The sequence below is a fragment of the Lepus europaeus genome, chromosome X (genome assembly GCF_033115175.1).
Source record: "Lepus europaeus isolate LE1 chromosome X, mLepTim1.pri, whole genome shotgun sequence".
NCBI lineage: Eukaryota > Metazoa > Chordata > Mammalia > Lagomorpha > Leporidae > Lepus > Lepus europaeus.
The window spans coordinates 52774088-52794022 of record NC_084850.1 but is presented as its reverse complement, the minus strand read 5'-3'; the positions used below and the strand labels follow the sequence as shown (position 1 = coordinate 52794022).

The 19935-nt window shown below is 42.3% G+C and overlaps 1 protein-coding gene across 1 annotated transcript in view; it reads left to right on the top strand.

Annotated features, from left to right (window-relative positions):
* Positions 1-759: 759 nt before the first annotated feature.
* TRPC5 (transient receptor potential cation channel subfamily C member 5) overlaps positions 760-19935 on the top strand; it is a 166125-nt gene continuing 146949 nt past the window's right edge. Inside the window, exon 1 of the mRNA XM_062183541.1 lies at positions 760-1137. Within this exon, the coding sequence (XP_062039525.1) occupies positions 760-1137 (378 nt within the window). The remainder of the gene's footprint in view (positions 1138-19935) is intronic.

Below are 19935 nucleotides of genomic sequence, written 5' to 3'. Positions count from 1 at the left end.
TGGAGAAAAAAATAGGTATAGGCAGAGGGTATAAACACTTAATGATTATCTTTTGCAGATGACTTTGGCCAATTAGAGTCAATACCCTCCAACTCTCACCCTCGCCCCCCACTTCCCCCACCACCACCATGAATCACAGCAAGAAGCAGGGCTACAGTTAGCAAGAAAAGAGGATTTCAATCCAGTTTTCTAGACAGTTGCAAATGAAATCTGTATAATTAGTACAGATCCACAGACTTGGATTCAAAGGAAACTGGCTAAAGATGAGCTTCAATTACACATTGCCAATCACAAGTATTATCCATGACTGTTTTCAGACAACAGAAGGGAAAGAAGGAAGAAACTAGTTTGTGCCATGTCCTAGGAGATTCATCCTCTGCTAGTTGTTTTGATAATGTAGCACTTATTTCACTCTCACAATAACTTTACAAGGTAGGAATTATTCTCTAGCATAGACATGGTAGATAGTAAACAGTCACTAAATGATAACTGCTGGTTATATTAATATTGATAATGTGAGTCGTAACAAATGAAGCACAGAGGGCTTAAGTAACTCATCCAAGGTCACAGAGCTGCTAAATGGTAAAACCAAGGTCTGAACCTCAGGTCTTTATGTCTCAAAAACCTGGACTTCTTCTGCTATATCACTTTGCCTCTACAACTAACTTTTATAACTGGTCACATGAAACCTTCAGGCATCTAAGAATATTTTTTGTCTTCCTCTCTTTCCTCACTCAGCTTTCGAAACTGCTATGAACCATGGCCCAACTCTACTACAAAAAAGTCAACTACTCACCATACCGAGACCGCATCCCCCTGCAGATCGTGAGGGCTGAGACAGAGCTCTCTGCAGAGGAGAAGGCCTTCCTCAATGCCGTGGAGAAGGGGGACTATGCCACTGTGAAACAGGCTCTACAGGAGGCCGAGATCTACTACAATGTCAACATCAACTGCATGGACCCTTTAGGCCGAAGTGCTCTGCTGATTGCCATTGAGAATGAGAACTTAGAGATCATGGAACTGCTGCTGAACCACAGTGTGTATGTGGGTGATGCGTTGCTCTATGCCATCCGCAAGGAAGTAGTGGGTGCTGTGGAGCTTCTGCTCAGCTACAGGAAGCCAAGCGGAGAGAAACAGGTAAGGAAAATCCCTACAGGCTGGGAAATAAATAGGGGCAATGCAGCACCAACATCAGAAGCCTTGAATCTAGAGAAGGTTAAATAGTCTGCAAGTGCAAGGCCCTATCTCAGAAATTACATCCGTGATCTCAGGTGGTATCCTAAATCTGTCCTGTGTGGCCTGCGCTGAATTTATCATGTGCTTTTTCCTTCTTAGTGTTTGCCAATATACATCCAATACTTAGCAACTCAAAGGTATGCTCTTCACTTCCAGAATATTCAGCCTCCTTCTACCCAATTCTTCCCTGTTTCTCTTTTAATTTTCTTCCTCTACTCAAAAGCCAACATTGTAGAAAAGGAGAGACCAAATGCAGACCTGGGCTTTTTCCTTCTCACCAAGCCCTCCTGAACACAAAATAGGAAGCTTTTAAACTTGAGTGCCACCGTGTAGATGCAGATAGATCTAGGGCCTCATATATTTTCCTGGGACCTAGCAAGCAATTACATTCCACTCCTAGAAATTTGGTTTTTTTGTGTCTAGGATTCTCATATTCTCCAAGGCACCCAGATTCAATATTCTCTAGTTATCTTTGATTCTTCCTTCTCCTTGGCCTCCATGGCCAATCCCCAAGCTCTGTGGTTTCTTCCTACTCAATATCTTTTACATACTTTCCTTTCTAGCCTAGCTCTCAACACTCTCAGAGGCTCTGGTTCTCATCCACTTTCTCCTAAATTAGTGGTTCTCAAAATGTGGTTCCTTGACCAGCATATCAGCATTGCCTGGGAAAATTATTATAAATGCACATTCTCAGGCCCCACAACAGACTTACTGAATCAGAAACACTGAACCCTAACAAGCCATCCAGAGGATTCTGTTGCACTTTCAGCTTTAAAAGCCACTGTCCTAGACTAATATTAAAAACCTTCTAATTGTTTTCCTTGCCTCTTGCCTCTTCCCTTCTCTCAAGTTGTCCTAAAAAATGGTGTTGGTTTATTCTCCCAAAAATAATAGATGATCCTGTTATTGTTATCCATCCCTCAACAACTACAATGTCTCACTAGAAGAGAAACCAACCCAGGAAGCCTGGCACTCAACAACCTTCATGTAATCATGTTTTCCAGTTTACTCTTCCCCTAGACACCCCAAAAGTCAAACAGGTCTCTTATTTGTCTCTTTTTTTAGGAGAAAAGCGTTATGCACACAATAGGGACAAAGAAACACTGAACCATCAAAAATGGAATACCTCAGTACATTCCAAAAAGTAGAAATAGTACATATGATAGTACAAGTGATCAATTTCTGTTCACAATTGATCATAGTGATAGGACTAAGAGTCAAAGGGATCACATAAACAAGACTAGTGTCTGAAAATACTAACCGATAGAATAAAAAAAAAGGGAGAGAACGATTCAACATGGGAAGCGGGATACACAGCAGACTCATAGAATGGCAGATGTCCTAAACAGCACCCTGGTCTCAGAATCAGCCCTTAAGGCATTTGGATCCAGCTGAAAAGCCCATGAGAGTATTTCAGGCATGGAAAGCCAAGACACTCTGGAAAAAAAAATGACTTAAATGAAAGATCTCCGCGAGTGAGATCCCAGTGGAAAGAACAGGCCATCAAAGAAGGAGGTACCTTTCTCTGAAGGGAGGAGAGAACTTCCGCTTTGACTATGACCTTGTCCAAATATGATCAGAGTCTGCGAAATCAAAAGGCTTCCATAGCCTTGGCAACTCATGACAAGAGCCTAGGGTGATTACTGACACCATAAACAAGAGTGTCAATTTGTTAAGTCAACAACAGGAGTCACTGTGCACTTACTTATCATGTAGGATTTCTGTCCTTAATGTGCTGTACATTGTGATTTAATGCTATAATTAGTACTCAAACAGTATTTTTCACTTTGTGTTTCTGTGTGGGTTCAAACTGTTGAAATCTTTACTTAATATATACTAAACTGATCTTCTGTTTATAAAGATAATTGAAAATGAATCTTGATATGAATGGAAGGGGAGAGAGAGCGGGGGGTGGGTGGGAGGGAAGTTATGGGTGGTAAGCCATTGTAATCCACAAGCTGTACTTTGGAAATTATTTTCCTTAAATAAAAGTTTAAAAAATCAAAATTACAATGTACTTAGAAAATCTTGATATTATAAACACTCAAATTGAAATCTTACAAAACTGAGTCATCAGAAATGCATAGCTGTAACACTTGCATAATTATACAAAGAGGAAAGAAATTTTTTAACTTCTATTTAATAAATATAAATTTCCAAAGTACAGCTTTTGGAATACAGTGGCTTCCCCCCCATCCATAACTTCCCTCCCACCCACAACCCTCCCAGTGTCTTGGCTTTCCATGCCTGAAATACTCTCATGGGCTCTTCAGCCAGATCCAAATGCCTTAAGGGCTGATTCTGAGGTCAGAGTACTGTTTAGGACATTTGCCATTCTATGAGTCTGCTGTGTATCCCGCTTCCCATGTTGGATCATTCTCTCCTTTTTAATTCTTTCAGTTAGCATTAGCAAACACTAGTCTTGTTTATGTGATCCCTTTGACTCTTAATCCCTTCATTATGATCAGTTGTAAACTGAAACTGATCACTTGAACTAGTGAGATGGCATTGGTTCATGCCACCTTGATGGGATTGAATTGGAATTCCCTGGCACGTTTCTAACTCCACCATTTGGGCAAGTCCGATGGAGCATGTCCCAAACTGTACATAAGATGAATAAACTTAAAGTATGTTATAACTCACAGACTAAGAATTGGAATTCACTGAAAAGAAAGGAAGATAGATTCCATGTTGTTTGAGTGAAGGGCCTGAATCTCTACTCATCCTCATCAGCATTTAACACAGTGCTGAGAGTATATATCTTGGATCTTTTGTTCACTGCGATATCACATCATCAGGAAAGTTCTGAGAACATCACAGGCACTCAACATTTGTTTAATGAGAAAGTAATATGCAACCAAACACTGTGCTGAGCAACTAATATAACTTACTTCATTTAATCCTCTCTGTAACTGTGTTAGATAGATGCTAACTATCATTACCCCATTTCACCAATGATAAAAATTGTGTCATGGGATGGTTAGGTCAGTGGTCCAAGATCACAGCAAATATCAGTGCCAAGTTTCAAGTCCAGGCAGTCTAGTTCCTATATCAACCCCCTTAGCCACTAGGGAGCACTGCTTCCTTGGCATTCTGAGTAAGTCTTAGCACTCCCAGCACAAGACTTCTGAAACAAGGTAGATCAATGGATGAACTCACTGAAAGGATAGACCTGAAAGATCTGTATGAACAACAAAGCAGAGAGCTTTGTGTTCCTCATGCAGTCCATCTCAACATCCTCATCAAAACATATTTGTTCTGTGCCCTCATTTCCCCAGAGCCCTGCTAAGTGCTTGGGTTACTTAATGTGCTAACCTGCACTAAGATTTACCAACTGCCCTGGCCCTCATGAGTCCATTGCTCTACCCTCAAGATCCTACAGACCATTGGCTCTTCTCTTTACTTGACTCCAGCCACACATCATGTTGTACTGTTGGTTAGCCTTACATTTGTAAATGTCTTCTTTCTATAACTAGATTGTTTCTGTGTTAAATTTTTTATTTCATTTTATTTTAGTTAAAAGGCAGAGAGTGGGTCAGCGTTGTGGCATAACAGGTAAAGCCACCACCTGCAATCCCATATGGGTACCAGTTCATGTCCTGACTGCTCCATTTCTGATCCAGCTCACTGCTAGTAGCCTCAGAAAAGCAGCAGCAAATGGCCCAAGTTCTTCTGTCCCTGCTGCCCATGTAAGAGACCTAGAGGAAGCCCCTGGCTCCTGGCTTCAGTCTGGCCCAGTCCTGGCTGTTGTAGCCATCTGGGGAGTGAATCGGTGGATAGAAGATCTCTCTCTCTCTCTCTCTCTCTCTCTCTCTCTCTCTCTCTCTCCCTCTCCCTCTCTGTGACTCTGACTTTCAAACAAACAAATCTTTAAAAAAAAAGTCAGAGAGATAGAGACAAAGAGATGTTTCATCAATAGGTTCACTCCCTAGATGCTTGCAATAGCTGGGACCAGGCCAGGTTGAAGTCAGGAGCCTGAATTTCAATCCAGGTCTCCCACATGGGTGGAAGGCAACAAGTACTTGAGCCACCACCTGCTGCCTCCCAGGATGCACATCAGCAGGAATCAGAACTTGAACCCAAGCACTCCAGTATGGGATGCAGGCATCCCAAGCAGTGTCTTAACTGCAACCAATACTATATTGTTTCTTAAATGTGAGACATGGGGGCCAACATCGTGGCACGAGTTAAGCCACTTTTTGTGACACTAGCATCCCTGGACTTGGGAAAGCATCAGAGGATGGCCCAAGAACTTGGGTCCCTGCCACTCATGTGGGAGAATCAGATGGAGTTCTGGGCTCTTGGCTTCAACCTGGACCAGCCCCAGCCATTGCAGCCATTTGGGGAGTAAAACAGTAGATGGGCATCTCCCCCTCCCCCTCCCACTTCTGCCCTTCAAATAAATAAATCTTTTAAAAAATTTAAATGTGAGACATAAAACTAATGCCTGTTTCCATGCTTCTTCCAATAGTACTAACACAGTGCCTAGTACATAATGGGTGATATATAAATGCCTGCAGAAATGTGAAGGAGTTAAGTATATAGCACACAGCTTGATTGAACAAGAGCTTCTGTATGTTCATATTTAGCCCTACTTAGCTTCATAACTGTTTTGATAAAGAGTACAGCACAGGGAAATTTCCAAAAAGAGGACTAGGAATGCTAACCCTAGTTCAGTTTTGAAGTTAGGCCAAGTCCTTATTTGATGGCCCTATTTTCACCATATTTCTCCAGTGATATAGCCAATCCTGAGGATCTATGAGTCCGGATGAAATGTACCAGGTGAGGGTGGTTAAGCCAACACAGCACAGGTGGTTAAGCCAACATTTGTGACACTGGCATCCAATATGGGCTCCAGTTTGTGTCTCGGTTGCTTCACTTCTGATCCAGTTCCCTGCTAATATGCCTAGGAAGGCAGCAGAAGATGGCACAAATGATTGTGACCCTACACTCGACTCAGATGGAGTTCTGGGCTCCTGGCTTGGGCTTGGCCCAGCTTTGGCTGTTGAGGCCATTTGGGGAGGGAGCTAGCAGATGGAAGATTGATCTCTCTCTCTCCCTCTCTCTCCCTCTGTGTGTGTGTGTTTGTGTGTGTGTATGTATGTTTGTGTGTGTATGTTTGTGTGTGTGTGACTCTGCCTTTCAAATAAAATCCTTAAAAAAAAAAAAAGAAAAGTACCAGGCAAACTTACACTAAAGTACATGCTAAGATATGATCTCCCTTGGGGAATGGTAGTGCCTAAGTCACAGGAATGAACTCTAATGGTAGAAAGTTGGAAATATGGAACCTGAGTGAAGCTATTTAGGGTAGGAAGTCTTTTACCAGGATCCTTTCAGACACACTACCAACATAAGACCTCTTCTGTCCATACTCTGATGTCATACCATGTGTACAAGCCTAAAAAGCCATTGGCTCCATTCCCAAGTGTCTTCAGCAGCCTATTCCTCCATTTCTTCTAACCCCTCTACCCCCATCACAAGCCTCTGTGAAACTTCATTTCTTCCACTGCTCTGACAATCACTGTGATGAATCATGTCAGTAACTATAACAACAGGCTGCCACAATGCTGAAACTCTTTCTGGCAGATTGAAACAAGGTTTATTTAAGTGGGAGCAATCAGGTATGTGAGCAAATACAGGCCTCTTGAAGGACCTTGGGTTCAGCTGGGCAGACCACCTTCAGGCAGACCACCCTTCCACCACGTATTGGAACAACTGGTCTTTCTCCATTGAGGCCTTGCCCCATATCGCAAGGGGGATTGGCCACAGCTGACCTCCATCAATTTGGAGAGGATAAACCACTGCCATGCTTGGCTTTACTTGGCAAGGACTTTAGATCCAGGCTGGCAGCAAGACCCCGTCTGTCCCATCTTTACCCCACTGCCCTGTGCTTTTCTTTCCCCCTCCTCTAGCCTATTAAAACTGCTCTCAGACAAAGATCAGAAACTGTGTCACTCATTCGGCGACCTGCATTTTTAAATTTTAAATTTATTTATTTGAACAACAGAGATACAGAGACAGAGATCTTCCATCACCTGGTTCACACCACAAATGCCAACAACAGCAAAGACTAGGCCAGGCAAAAAACCAGGAGGCTGGAAGCCAGTCTGGATCTTCCACATGGGTAGCAGGGACCCAAGTACTGAGCCATCACCTGCTGCCTCCCAGGGTGCACAGTAGTAGAAAGCTGGATCAGAAGCAGAGGTCCGGGGCCAGCATTGTGACATACCAGGTTAAACTGCTGCTTGCGGACTGGAATCCTGTATCAGAGTGCCAGCTGGAGCCCAGACTGCTCTGTTTCTGATCCAGCTCTCTGCTGATATGCCTGGAAAATTAGCAAATGACAGCCCAAGTATCTGGGCCCCTGCTACCTATGTGGAAGACCTGAATGGAATTCCAGGTTCCTGGCCTCAGCCTGGCCAGTCCTCATTGTTGGGGCCATTTGGGGAGTGAACCAGTGGATGGAAAATCTCTCTCTCCATGTTTCCATTTCTCTCTGCACTCTGTCTTTCAAATAAATCAATGAATAAATAAATCTTTTTTTAAAAAAGCAGGATAGGTAGGCCTCAAACACAGGCAGTGATGTGGGAAATGGGCCACCCAACCAACATCTTAGCTACTGCACCAAATGCTTCCTCAGAGACTTACTTTTTCAATAGGGAACAAATGCTAAAGTAAAGACGGTAACACTCTACCAGATAGAATCCTTTGTGCCTGACCAGTATGTGTGTGACTCTGTAATTTTATTGGTACTGCAGAAATCTGACCCTCTTGGGCCTCCCTTCCTGCCCCCAATCACTATGGCATATTTCCTCAGGGGTAGATTTTAGTGACCCTGGGCATTTTTTCCAATGGGATAAACACTCTTAAATTAGCCTTAGAATTCAAAACTTTGGGGCAGCATATGATATAATATAAGCTTATTTCTTAAGATTTTCAAAAGCATTTTTTTGTAATAGTGACAGAAAGTTTCCATCTGCTGGTTCACTCCCCAAATGCCCCCAACAGCCATGGCTGTACCAGGTCATAGCCAGGAGCCAGGAATTCTCTGTGAGGATTTCACATGGGTGACAAGGATCCAAATACTTGGGTTATCATCCTCTGTCTTCCCAAGCATGTTATCAGGGAGCTGGACCCAAAGCAGGGAAGCTGACTCTACACAGCCCTCTGATATGGAATGCAGGTATCTGGAGAGACAGTTTAAACCACTCTATCACAATGCACACTCCTAATGCCAACATATTTCTTATGTATTATGCTTGCTACCATCAGGCTGCTGCTTTTGGGAACCCCTAGAGGAGCAAGGCCAGTAAGGGGAGCAAAACCAGCTACAATCAAAAAAGGAGATTCATATCTGTGTGTACTCAAAACCAATTCCAAAGCAATTGTTGAGTGTATAATAACCTTGTCCAAATGAACCTTGTTGCCTATCTACAGAATCAGAATCTTGAAGATTAGGCCTGAGATCAGTGTTTTAACAAGTCCCGCTCTACCTGTTTCTCACTAAGAGTAATCCATATACCCCACTGTAGGATTGGCATATTACCATGTTGCCATAAACTCAGTGGCTTCAAACAAAAGAAATGCTTTCTCTCACATTTTTGGAAGCCAGACGTCCAAAATGAAGGTGTCAGCTGGGCTGGTTCCTTAGGGAGAGAGAAGTCATTTGATGCCTCCACCAGCTTCTCGTAGCTGCTGCAATACTCAGCATTCCTTGACTTAGAGCTTTACTGCTCTAGTTGCCACCTCCACTGGCACAGACAGTTCTCTTGTGCCTTCTTTCTTTGTCGCTGTACCCAAATATTCTTCTCCTTTGTCTTATACATGTACCAGTCACTTGATTTAGGGACCAATGTAATCAGGGTGATTTCATTGTCGCTGCATCTGCCACGATTTTTTGGTCACATTCATAGACAGCAGAGGTTAAGACTTGTACATATCTTTTGGGGGAACACAGTTCAGCCCACTCCCCTTTCTAGGAGAAATACTGATCTAAATAAGTAGTTTTGAAACATTTCCGGGTCTGTTGCTGTGGCGTGGCAGGTAAAGCCACAGCGTGCAGTGCCGGCATCCCATATGGGCTCCAGTTCAATCCTGGCTGCTCCACTTCTGATCCAGCTCTCTGCTATGGCCTGGGAAACCAGTAGAAGATGGCCCAAGTCCTTGGGCCTCTGCACCCACGTGGGAGACCTGGAAGAAGCTCCTGGCTCCTGGCTTTGGATTAGCACAGCTCCGGCTCTTGCAGCCATCTGGGGAGTGAACCAGCAGCTAGAAGAGCTTTCTCTCTCTCTCTCTCTCTCTCTCTCTCTCTCTCTCTCTCTCTCTCTCTCAGACACACACACACACACACACACACACCTTCCTTGGCCTCTGTGGAACAGGCATAGCTTGAAAAACACGGGCCTAGAAGCCAATGAGGAATGTACTCAGCAACTGTGGTCCTAGCCAGCTTGTAGCTAACAGGGTGATCTTGGGCAAGTCACAGAATCTTTCAATAGCTCAATTTCATCATCCAAAAAATGAAGTTAACAATACCTACCCCTACCTAATCTAGGAGTCTGTTGTGAGAACAAAATAAGATTAAGACATGTCCAAGTCTCATTTTAAAAATATATAAGACAGAAATGACTACTCTTTTCATATTTACTCTATCAGTTTGACTTAGCCTGTCATCCTGTGCAGATACCCTCAGTGGGCAAGTAGTACCCATCACAGGGCCCCACAGTACACTAAGAGGGAGAAGCTGGTGAGTGAGTTGGCCCACTTCACAGATTACCTCCTCCTGCCTAGCCTTCATAGCAATGGCCTCCCTTCTGCTGCCAAGCAAGCTGTGTACCCTCAGAGTCTTCCTTCCTTTCTCACTGGCATCCAAGGATTTGAGCAACAGGGCATGGAGCCACTGGCCTCTGCATCAACAGCCCACCCAAGTGATTTTCTTTCTTGGTCACTTGCATCAATGCAGGCAGGCAGAAAGAGGCTAAGCCAACCTTGTCCCCATGGCCCGCCCCTCTGGGCTCTGACATAATTACTCATTTGTCTGTGGCAGATGGCTCCAAATTAAAATTGGTCTCACAGATGAGCTGGAGAGATTAAAGCTCAACAACACTGATAAGTGTTTGTGTTGAGATTAGAGAAAATCAGCAACAGGACACTCCATTTGCTTTTCCTCTTCTCTGAGTCTTGATGTCAGGTGAGATTGCCCAGTGTGGAGGGGGACACTGAGATCTCCAACAAAGGTGACTGGAGCACAGAGAGGGGACTTAAAGGGTCTAATCCATAAATTTAAAATACTTACTAGGAGAGCAGAAAAGTAAAGAACAGAATTGCAGATGTCACGCTGTTATTTATAGGCAGCTTGCCAGAGTAGAAAGACCATGGGATTTGGAATCAGCCACTTATGAGATGTGTTTTGTTGGGCAAATCCCTTACTCTCTCCAAACCTCAACTTTCTCATCTGTAACTGGGAACAATAAATGAGTCTCCTTCATATAACTATAGTGAGAATTAAATAAAATAATGCATGTGTATTATTTCTCTTTTTAAAAGATTTATTTATTTATTTATTTGAAAGTCAGAGTTACAAAGAGAGAAGGAGAGGCAGAGGGAGAGAGGTCTTCCATCCACTGGTTCACTCCCCAATTGGCTGCAATGGCCAGAGCTGCACCGATCCAAAGCCAGGAGCCAGGAACTTCTTCCAGGTCTCCCACATGAGTGTAGGGGCCCAAAGACTTGGGCCATCTTCTATTGCTTTCCCAGGCCATAGCAGAGAGCTGGATCAGAAGTGGGGCAGCCGGGAAAAGAACCAGTGCCCATATGGGATAACGACACTGCAGGTGGCAACTTTACCCACTAAGCCACTTCACCAGCCCCGATGTGTATTATTTCTTTTTTAAAAAAAAGATTTGTTTTATTTATTTGAAAGACAGAGTTACAGAGAGAGGTAGAGACAGAGAGAGAGGTCTTCCATCTGCTGGTTCGCTCCCCCAGATGGCTGCAACAGCCGGTGCCGCTCCAATCTGAAGCCAAGAGCCAGGAGCCTCCTCTGGGTCTCCCATGTGGGTGCAAGGGGCCAAGGCCTTAGGCCATCTTCCACTGCTACCCCAGGCCATAGCAGAGAGCTGGATCAGAAGAGGAGCAGCCAGGATTAGAACCGGTGCCCATATGGGATGCCAGCGCTTCAGGCCAGGGCTTTAACCCACAGCACCACAGCACCAGCCCCGATGTGTATTATTTCTAACAGTCCCTGATATGTTGTAAGTCATCAATAAATGATAGCTAATACTACTACTCCCACTACTAGTTGAGGCCATGCTGATATCACCTGCTTGCTAGTGCCATTTATCCATTCAAAACTGTATTAAGCCTCTACTAGCACATAGTAGTTGATAATCTAGGCTGTATATATATATATATATATATATATATATATATATATATTTAATGCTTAAGTAGAAATGCTAACTACTCTGATTTAATCACTGCTCAGTAAATGAAACTACTTCAAAAAGTGCATGGAAATGCACATGTGTTAAGATTTATTTATTTGAAAGGCAAAGAGACAGAGACAGAGTCAGAGACAGGGACTTTCCATCTGCTGGTTTACTTCCCCAAATGGCTACAACAGCCAAGTTTGGGCCAGGCTGAAGCCTGGAACCAGGAAAAATCCATCCTAGTCTCCCATATACACAGCAGGGCCTAAGTACTTGAGCCATCCTCCACTGCCTCTCAGGCACATTAGAAGGGAGCTGGATAAGAAGCAGAGTAGCTGGGACTCGAGCTGGCACTCAGGCATGGAATACTTGTCACAAGCAATAGCCTAATCTGCTGTGCAATGATGTTGGCACTGCACATTATCTTTTTAAATCTATTTCCAATGAGCTTTTTGATGCCCCCTTGTATACGAGAGTACATCAAAAACTTCATGGAAAATGGAACTAAAAAACAATGTGCATGTATTTTTACATGTATTGAAGTATCACACTGTGCCCCAGAGAAAATGTATAATAAAAATAAATCTTAAAAAAAAAAGAAGAATCAGGATGAATGATCTTAGGAAGATTGTTAACCCTGGTTAAATAACATTTTCTTATTTGTGTAATGGAGTCAATAATATTACCTAGCATGGGTTGTTATGAGATTTTTTTTTGACAGGAAGAGTGGACAGTGAGAGAGAGAAAACAGAGAGAAAGGTTTTCCTTTTCCGTTGGTTCACCCCTCAATGGCCGCTGCAGCCAGCGCACCGCGCTGATCTGAAGCCAAGAGCCAGGTGCTTCTCCTGGTCTCCCATGCGGGTGCAGGGCGCAGGGACTTGGGCCATCCTCCACTGCACTCCCGGGCTACAGCAGAAAGCTGGACAGGAAGAGGAGCAACCGGGACAGAATCCGGCACCCCGACCGGGACTAGAACACGGTGTGCCGGTGCCGCAGGCGGAGGATTAGCCTAGTGAGCCGTGGCGCCAGCCTGTTATGAGATTTAAATGACGTTTTTTTAAACACTTGGCATAATTTGTAGCACATAGCCTTCAATATGATACCATATTATATTAGTATTAATAGTACCATTAACACTGTTACTTGAATTGACAAATATGAGATTTTTATCCCTTTAATAATCCTGTTAATAGATTTAATTCTATCATTTGCTTTGATTCCCATTCCAAAGTCAAAGTTCTAGGCCAAAATAAGAGGCTGTGCCAATCAAGCAGAGAAAAGAAATCAGAAAGTTCAAATTGAGAGAAGAGGACAGAGTTACTCCCTGGCATCATACTGGCCAAACTGATAAACTGAGTTACCTCCTCTCATGTCTGTGCTGACTTTCAATAGATATGGCCTACATTGCTCATAGAATTGAATTGTAGAGTGTAGAGATTACTTAAACTAAAGTGATATTTTCACAGTCACCCAATTCAGCCTGAACTGACACAAATACCCCTTATTTCCCAAACGACTCTTTCTACTACCCTGATCTCTGCCTCCGAGAAATCATCAGAAGTAGTAACACTTATAACAAAGAAGAAAATAAACAAAGCAGCTACAAGAATTATCTTTATAGTATGTTATAGAACAACTCATTGATGATAGTTTCAACAGATAATTCCATTGAGTTCTATTCAATTCCTAAGTATTTTTACTACTACTAAAATGATTCATAATAAAACTGAGATATAATCCATGCTCTCAAGAAATTTATAGTCACAGAAAGAACAGATATACACATGATTTCCCACCAGATCCTCTCTTAGTAGACTTGGCCTTCGTATTCCAAAGGACAAAAGACTTAAGACAGTGACTGCTGTGGGTTGGATATACCTTGTCCCTGCCAAAATCTACATTGAAATTTGATTTTTAATGTAAAATATAAACTGTCAATGCAAAACTGTTGAGAAGTGGGGCCTTTAAGAGGTAATTAGATCATGGAAGTTCTGCCTTCATGCAGAACTCTATCTTGCAGAAGTAAGTTCTTGTTCTGGATTAGTTACAACCGGGGATTATTATAATCCAGACTTGGATTCCTCTGAATTCTCCTGCTCCTCCCGTCTTCAACATGTGACCACTTCCCTTTCTGCTTTTCTACCATGCAAGGAGCAACACATGGCCTTCACCAGAAGCTGAGCAAATGCTGGTGATATGCTCTTGGATTTCCAGAACTGTGAGCTAAAATAAACCTCTTTTCTTTATAAACTACCCAGTCTCAAGTATTCTGATACAGAAATAGAAAATTAACTAAAACAATGATATTTGCCTCTCAGAGAAAAAAAAGTTTAAATTTGATCTCAAGTAGACCAAGGGATTTGGCTGACAATACTTCATAAGTAGGAAATCATGAACTAACCTGAGAAAGAATTTACTAAATAAAAACACATGATTTGTTTTATTTTAAGCCATGGCCCCTCTCCCAACTCAGAGTTTCTTTCCTTAACCTTATGCTCATAGTTGTATGTGTTCCTAACCCACATGTGCATGTCTTATTGAGAAGCTTCCATTCTCCTCTGTCCCAAGGTAGGGTTGTCTGCAAGTGATTTTCATTCCCATTTCATTTCACCTGTTGTGTAATGGACAATCCTTCTGTCTCCTTTTCACCCCAGATCCCTCATTGGGTTACTCTATTATTGTTTTCTCCAGCTTACAGCAATTAGAAGATAAACTATTCAAGTTAAAGTGTGAAACATCATTGCAAAATTCAGAGCCATCTTTCCATCTTGCCCCAAGTTATTCTATTCCAACACACCAAACACTACCCTATATTGATTCTTTTCCATATGCTAAAATGGGACAGTAATATCACAGTGCAGGGAATTGTATGTCACATTATCCAAAATATGTGATACAGGCAATACTTGTATGGGAGACCACTCTGGATACCAGTAGACAGAGGGGCATCTAGGGAATAACATTTTAGAAAATAAATAGGCTTTGAGCTGGAAAGGCAGAAGGAAAGGGATGGCACACTGGTCAGAAGGAAGTAAATGATCAATGGCATGGGGCATGGAAATGATGAAAGCTTGACCATAGTGGGTGCTGAGTGAAGGGTTGGTCATGAAAGCAACTCTTTGGGCTCATGTTACCCTCATTAGATTAGCCTCTGGGAGGAAGGCCCTGGATACCTCAATCAGAGTTAGGATACTCCGCTAGGTGGGTCCTGAGTCTAGTCACAAAAAGTAGTTGATGAGTTACGTGAACACCTGCCCTCTCTCTTTTCTCTCTTAGCTGGACTAGAGGAAGATGAGTCTATGGCAATTAATTAAGTGGCTTCTGAATTGACACTCTGGTGAATAGTCACTACCATTGCAGCAGTTATTAGAGGTTCTCAGATGGGCAGTTAGGGTACAGGGGGCTGGAGTGGAGTGAAAGAAAGAGGCTAGACCCACTGATTAGCTAGTGGTCTGGCTAGGCAGGGATGCCCTTCAGCAAATATTTATGAGGATATCCCCTTTCATCTATTTCCTTCCCTAAGTGACACACTCTCCTTCCTCTCCTTCAACCAGAGTTTGTCCACTTTTCCCTTTGCAGCTCACCATCTTTCATGAGATCCTTTATTTTCCAACTTTCAGCTCAGATATACCCACCTAGATGTACCTCAAATATTTAAAATTCCTATGTCTAGTAATAATAATAGCAAGCACTAATTGAACATTTACTAGGTTCCAGTTCCCATTCTGAGTTCACAACATGTATTACCTTATTCAATGTAACCATCCTGGGATGTAGGGTATCATTAAGGCACAAGGAAGTTAAGTAACAAGTCTGAGTTTAGCCGCAGCTCACTAGGCTAATCCTCCGCCTGCAGCGCTGGCACCCCGGGTTCTAGTCCCAGTTGGGGCGCTGGATTCTGTCTCAGTTGCTCCTCTTCCAGTCCAGCTCTCTGCTGTGGCCCGGGAAAGCAGTGAAGGATGGCCCAAGTGCTTGGGCCCTGACTCGCATGGGAGACCAGGAAGAAGCACCTGGCTCCTGGCTTCGGATCGGCGCAGTGCACAGGCTGTAGCGGCCATTTGGGGGGTGAACCAATGGAAGGAAGACCTTTCTTTCTGTCTCTCTCTCTCTCTCTCACTGTCTAACTCTGCCTGTCAAAAAAAAAAAAAAAGTCTGAGTTCATGCAACTACTAAGTGGGCACACTGGGATTCAGACCAAGGCAATCTGGCAACAGAGTCTGTGTTCTGAATATATATTCTAGCCTCATTTCACCCTCCTCATCCAGTGTATACACTAAGGAAATGGCACTGGCATCCTTCAATTTATCTAGATGTGAAACCTTGTTGTTGTTTTCTTCTCCATCTTCTCCTTCAGTCACTTGCACCCAAATGGTTATCAAGTGCCTCTGAATAGCTTAACTGAAGTGAGAATACAAACAACTAAATAATGAATGACAGTATGAATGCTGTTGGAGATCAAAGAAGAGTGATATATACGTGAGACATAGGTGTGTGATTCTGTCACTCGGAAGACCATAGTTGCTCTTTATTTCCTATGGAATAAAGTTTAAAATATAAGTACAGTATTGGGGAAAGAGGGCTGATTAGTGGCCCTTCAAATCATGTTGAATTGTAGCTGATAAATCTAACACTAGGCTTGGAGGGCTATTAAGGCCAACAGGCACAATAGGATAAGGGAGGGTGTTTTCCTCTACCTGCAGGAAGTCTCAGGAGTCAGAAGGAGAGCCACCATACCCATCCACCTCCACTGTGGGTCCAGAAACCTACTGATAAATCCAAAAGCTTTGTCGCTTCTGGCAGGATTAAGCAATCCCAATCCAGTAGCTATGTTAGTCCTCAGAAGTTCTCAGTGGAGTGGAGGGTACAGTGTATGATTAGCAGGAGCTTGCCAGTGGATTGTTATTGTCTATTAGTGAAGGAGGCCCATGAGTTAGATAAGAAAAAAATGCACTGAAAGAAAAGAGTCAAATCAAAGAAAGCAGAGGAAGATTCCCTAAGGACAGATCACCTTGGAGTCTACCACCTTTACCTATCTCTTCCACCTAGGTAAGGTGGGTGACAGCCCATAACAAACACCCCTGTAACCAAAGAATTAAATGTCAAAATCTCCTCTCTACTTCTTAAAAGCAGCCTGTGGTGATTTGCTGTTTGCAGCCTCAGTGAACTCCATTATCTATCTCAGAACTGTGGATGGAACTGTGGAGCTCAAGATGACTAACAGAGACCCTCAAGTCCATTCCCTGGTCATCACATAGACCTTGCATTTAAACCACCAGGCAGATACCAATGTATCTACTTGCATCCCAGTGTGCCTTCCCAGCAAAGGACTTCAATCCCTGCTAAAACAGCCAGAGTTTCAGACAGTTTGAGTTTTCTCTACCCAAGCAAAATGAAGATGTGTCGTCTTTATTCAAGCAGATTTCTCTCTCCACCCCCTAGTTACTTAACTCTTCATATGAATGTGAAATTATTTAAGTATCAGGTTCAAGGTCACCACCATACCGCTCCACATTCCTTGGTTTTATTTGGTTTGTTTTGGTTCAGTTTTGAGGAGTGAGTTTTTTTTTTATTAAGTAATAAGAATTAAGACACTATAAAAGCATGTGAAGGAAAAGGTTCCCTGTTTCCCAGTCTCAAAACCTATTCTCAGAAACCATGACTCTGAACAGTTTATGTGTGTTATTCTAGATATTATATATATATATATAAACACATACACAAATATATAGTTTTTTACAAATGTTCTGCATCTTGCTTTTTCCTAACAATACGTTGCATGTGTCTTGTCCTGTGAGAATGTACATCTTCCCCACATTCTTTTTAGTGACACTATTGTATCATACAAATAAGTCATGCTTCTTTAACCAGTCCTTTTTAATGAGCATTTAGAGAGTTTCATAGTTTGTTGGCTGTTTTGCTTTTCTAAACAATGCTGTGATAATCATCCTTGTATATATGTCTTTGAACACTGTGTGATTATATCGGTAGGGTAAATTCCTAATAATGGGACCATGGAATCACACAGTATGTATATTTCTTAATTTCAACATAAAACTTTACCAAATTGCTCTCCTAACAGGAATGTTTGAGAGTGCCCATTTCTCACAGCTCTGCAATCACAGATTGGAAAAAAAATACCAAATATTTGTCGATCTAACAGACAAAAATGTTCTTTCATTAGTGTTTTACATCCGAATTTTATTATAATTGGGATTTCCCATCTTTTAATATTAGAAGCCATTTGTTTTATTCTTTGATGATCTCCCAACTTTTTACCCATTTATCCATTTATCTACTACAGTTTTTATCTTTTTTTTTTTTTACTTTTTGACAGGCAGAGTGGACAGTGAGAGAGACAGACAGAGAGAAAGGTCTTCCTTTTGCCGTTGGTTCACCCTCCAATGGCCGCCGCGGCTGGTGCGCTGCGGCCGGCGCACCATGCTGTTCCGATGGCTGGAGCCAGGTGCTTATCCTGGTCTCCCATGGAGTGCAGGACCCAAGCACTTGGGCCATCCTCCACTGCACTCCCTGGCCACAGCAGAGAGCTGGCCTGGAAGAGGGGCAACCAGGACAGAATCTGGCACCCTGACTGGGACTAGAACCCGGTGTGCCGGCGCCGCAAGGCGGAGGATTAGCCTGTTGAGCCACGGCACAGGCCGTATCTTTTTTCTTACTGATGTGTCTGAACTCTTTGTATATTAAGGTAATAATATTAATAATTTTTTTCATTTTTAAAATTTTTCACACTGAATTATTAATTTACCTAGAGTTTTACAGCAAGTCTGGAGCAAAGAGCAAAGCTAATTGTATTCTAGGTCTTTTAATTTTTCTAAATATAATCACAAGACTGTCTTGAATGATGCTTAAAATACCTTAATGTCCCTCTAGTATAAAATAATATACACATATAATAGTTTTTATATTTTAAAGTTTCCAATTTAGTGTTTTAGTGTCTATGTTCAAAAGAAAGAACATTATACTACTGGTACAACTAGCATTTGCTGAGTTGAAGACACAGAAGTATAAGATAGTCCTATATCTCAAGCCCAAGGGAAGTTGAAAGGAGACAGAAACAGGAAGAAGTGTTTGTCTCTAGCAGAGGGGTTTTAGCACCAAGGCAATGGCAAAAACCAATTCAATCCATTCTTTGCCCCAACTTCATGGGGAACAGACTTGAAACTTCATAAAAGAAATGATGGCAATGGTAAAATTGTATGGAACACATTCTCCTTGCATTCCTCAGTATTGCAGAAACATCCAAGGGCAAGAAAATATATGACATGACAAGTCTATTCTATTTTGAATGTAAACTTTCCAAATTGTCTATATTGGTCAAATAGGATAATTTATACTTAATTTGGTGCTTTGTAGACATAAACATCAAGATTAGGAGTATATTTGGGACCTTGAGAGAGTACAATACTCATGTCAAAATAAGATAACCAAGTAGCCCTGACAGATGACATGTCAGAAAGATTCTTGATAATGTAGAGGCTTATAGCATATTTTCTTCCAGTAATCAGTAAAATGGCATTTGGTCCCAGAGTAGAACAACTTCCACAGGCTTCAAGAGAAGAAGACCACTAGACTGAAGCGATCAACAACATAAAATGTCTGTTACTCAGGTTATTGTTTTCCTGTTTTGAGAAGAGAATAAGTTTGTGAATTCGTAAAAGGGATAAATCAAGCTTTTCCACATTCAAAATATGTGAACTATAATTTTAGACTCCTAATTTCTAGAAGGAGTTCAAAGAATAGAGTAAACTATGAGACAGGCGTAACAAGACACATCAGACTTTGAATAGACAACCCTAGAATCTTGCCTCTTCTCACAATTTTTACCCTAGTTAAAGCAACTGTTATTTCTCACCTGTGCAACTGTAGTAGCCTCCTCACTAATCTCCCTGCTTTCACTGTCAGTCCCACATAATCTATTTATTCTTCCTTCAGCAACCTGAGTTATCCTTTAAAAACATAAAGTCAGACCATGTCTCTCTGCTCAAAACTCCCCAAAAGCCTTTCCAGTGCCTACAAGGCCCTTAACATCTTTGTTGTCTTCTTCTAACATTCTTTCCTTGCTCAACTTGATCCAGCCATACTCTCCTCTTACAGGAATTATCTAGTCCTAGTAACCTTTGCTAGAAATGCTCCTCACCCAGGTATCTGCATAGTTATCACCCCCCTCCTTTAGATATATATACTCCAATGTCACTTGAAATACACTGGTCTCCCCATTTAGAAACATAGCCCACCATGCTCCCTACACTCT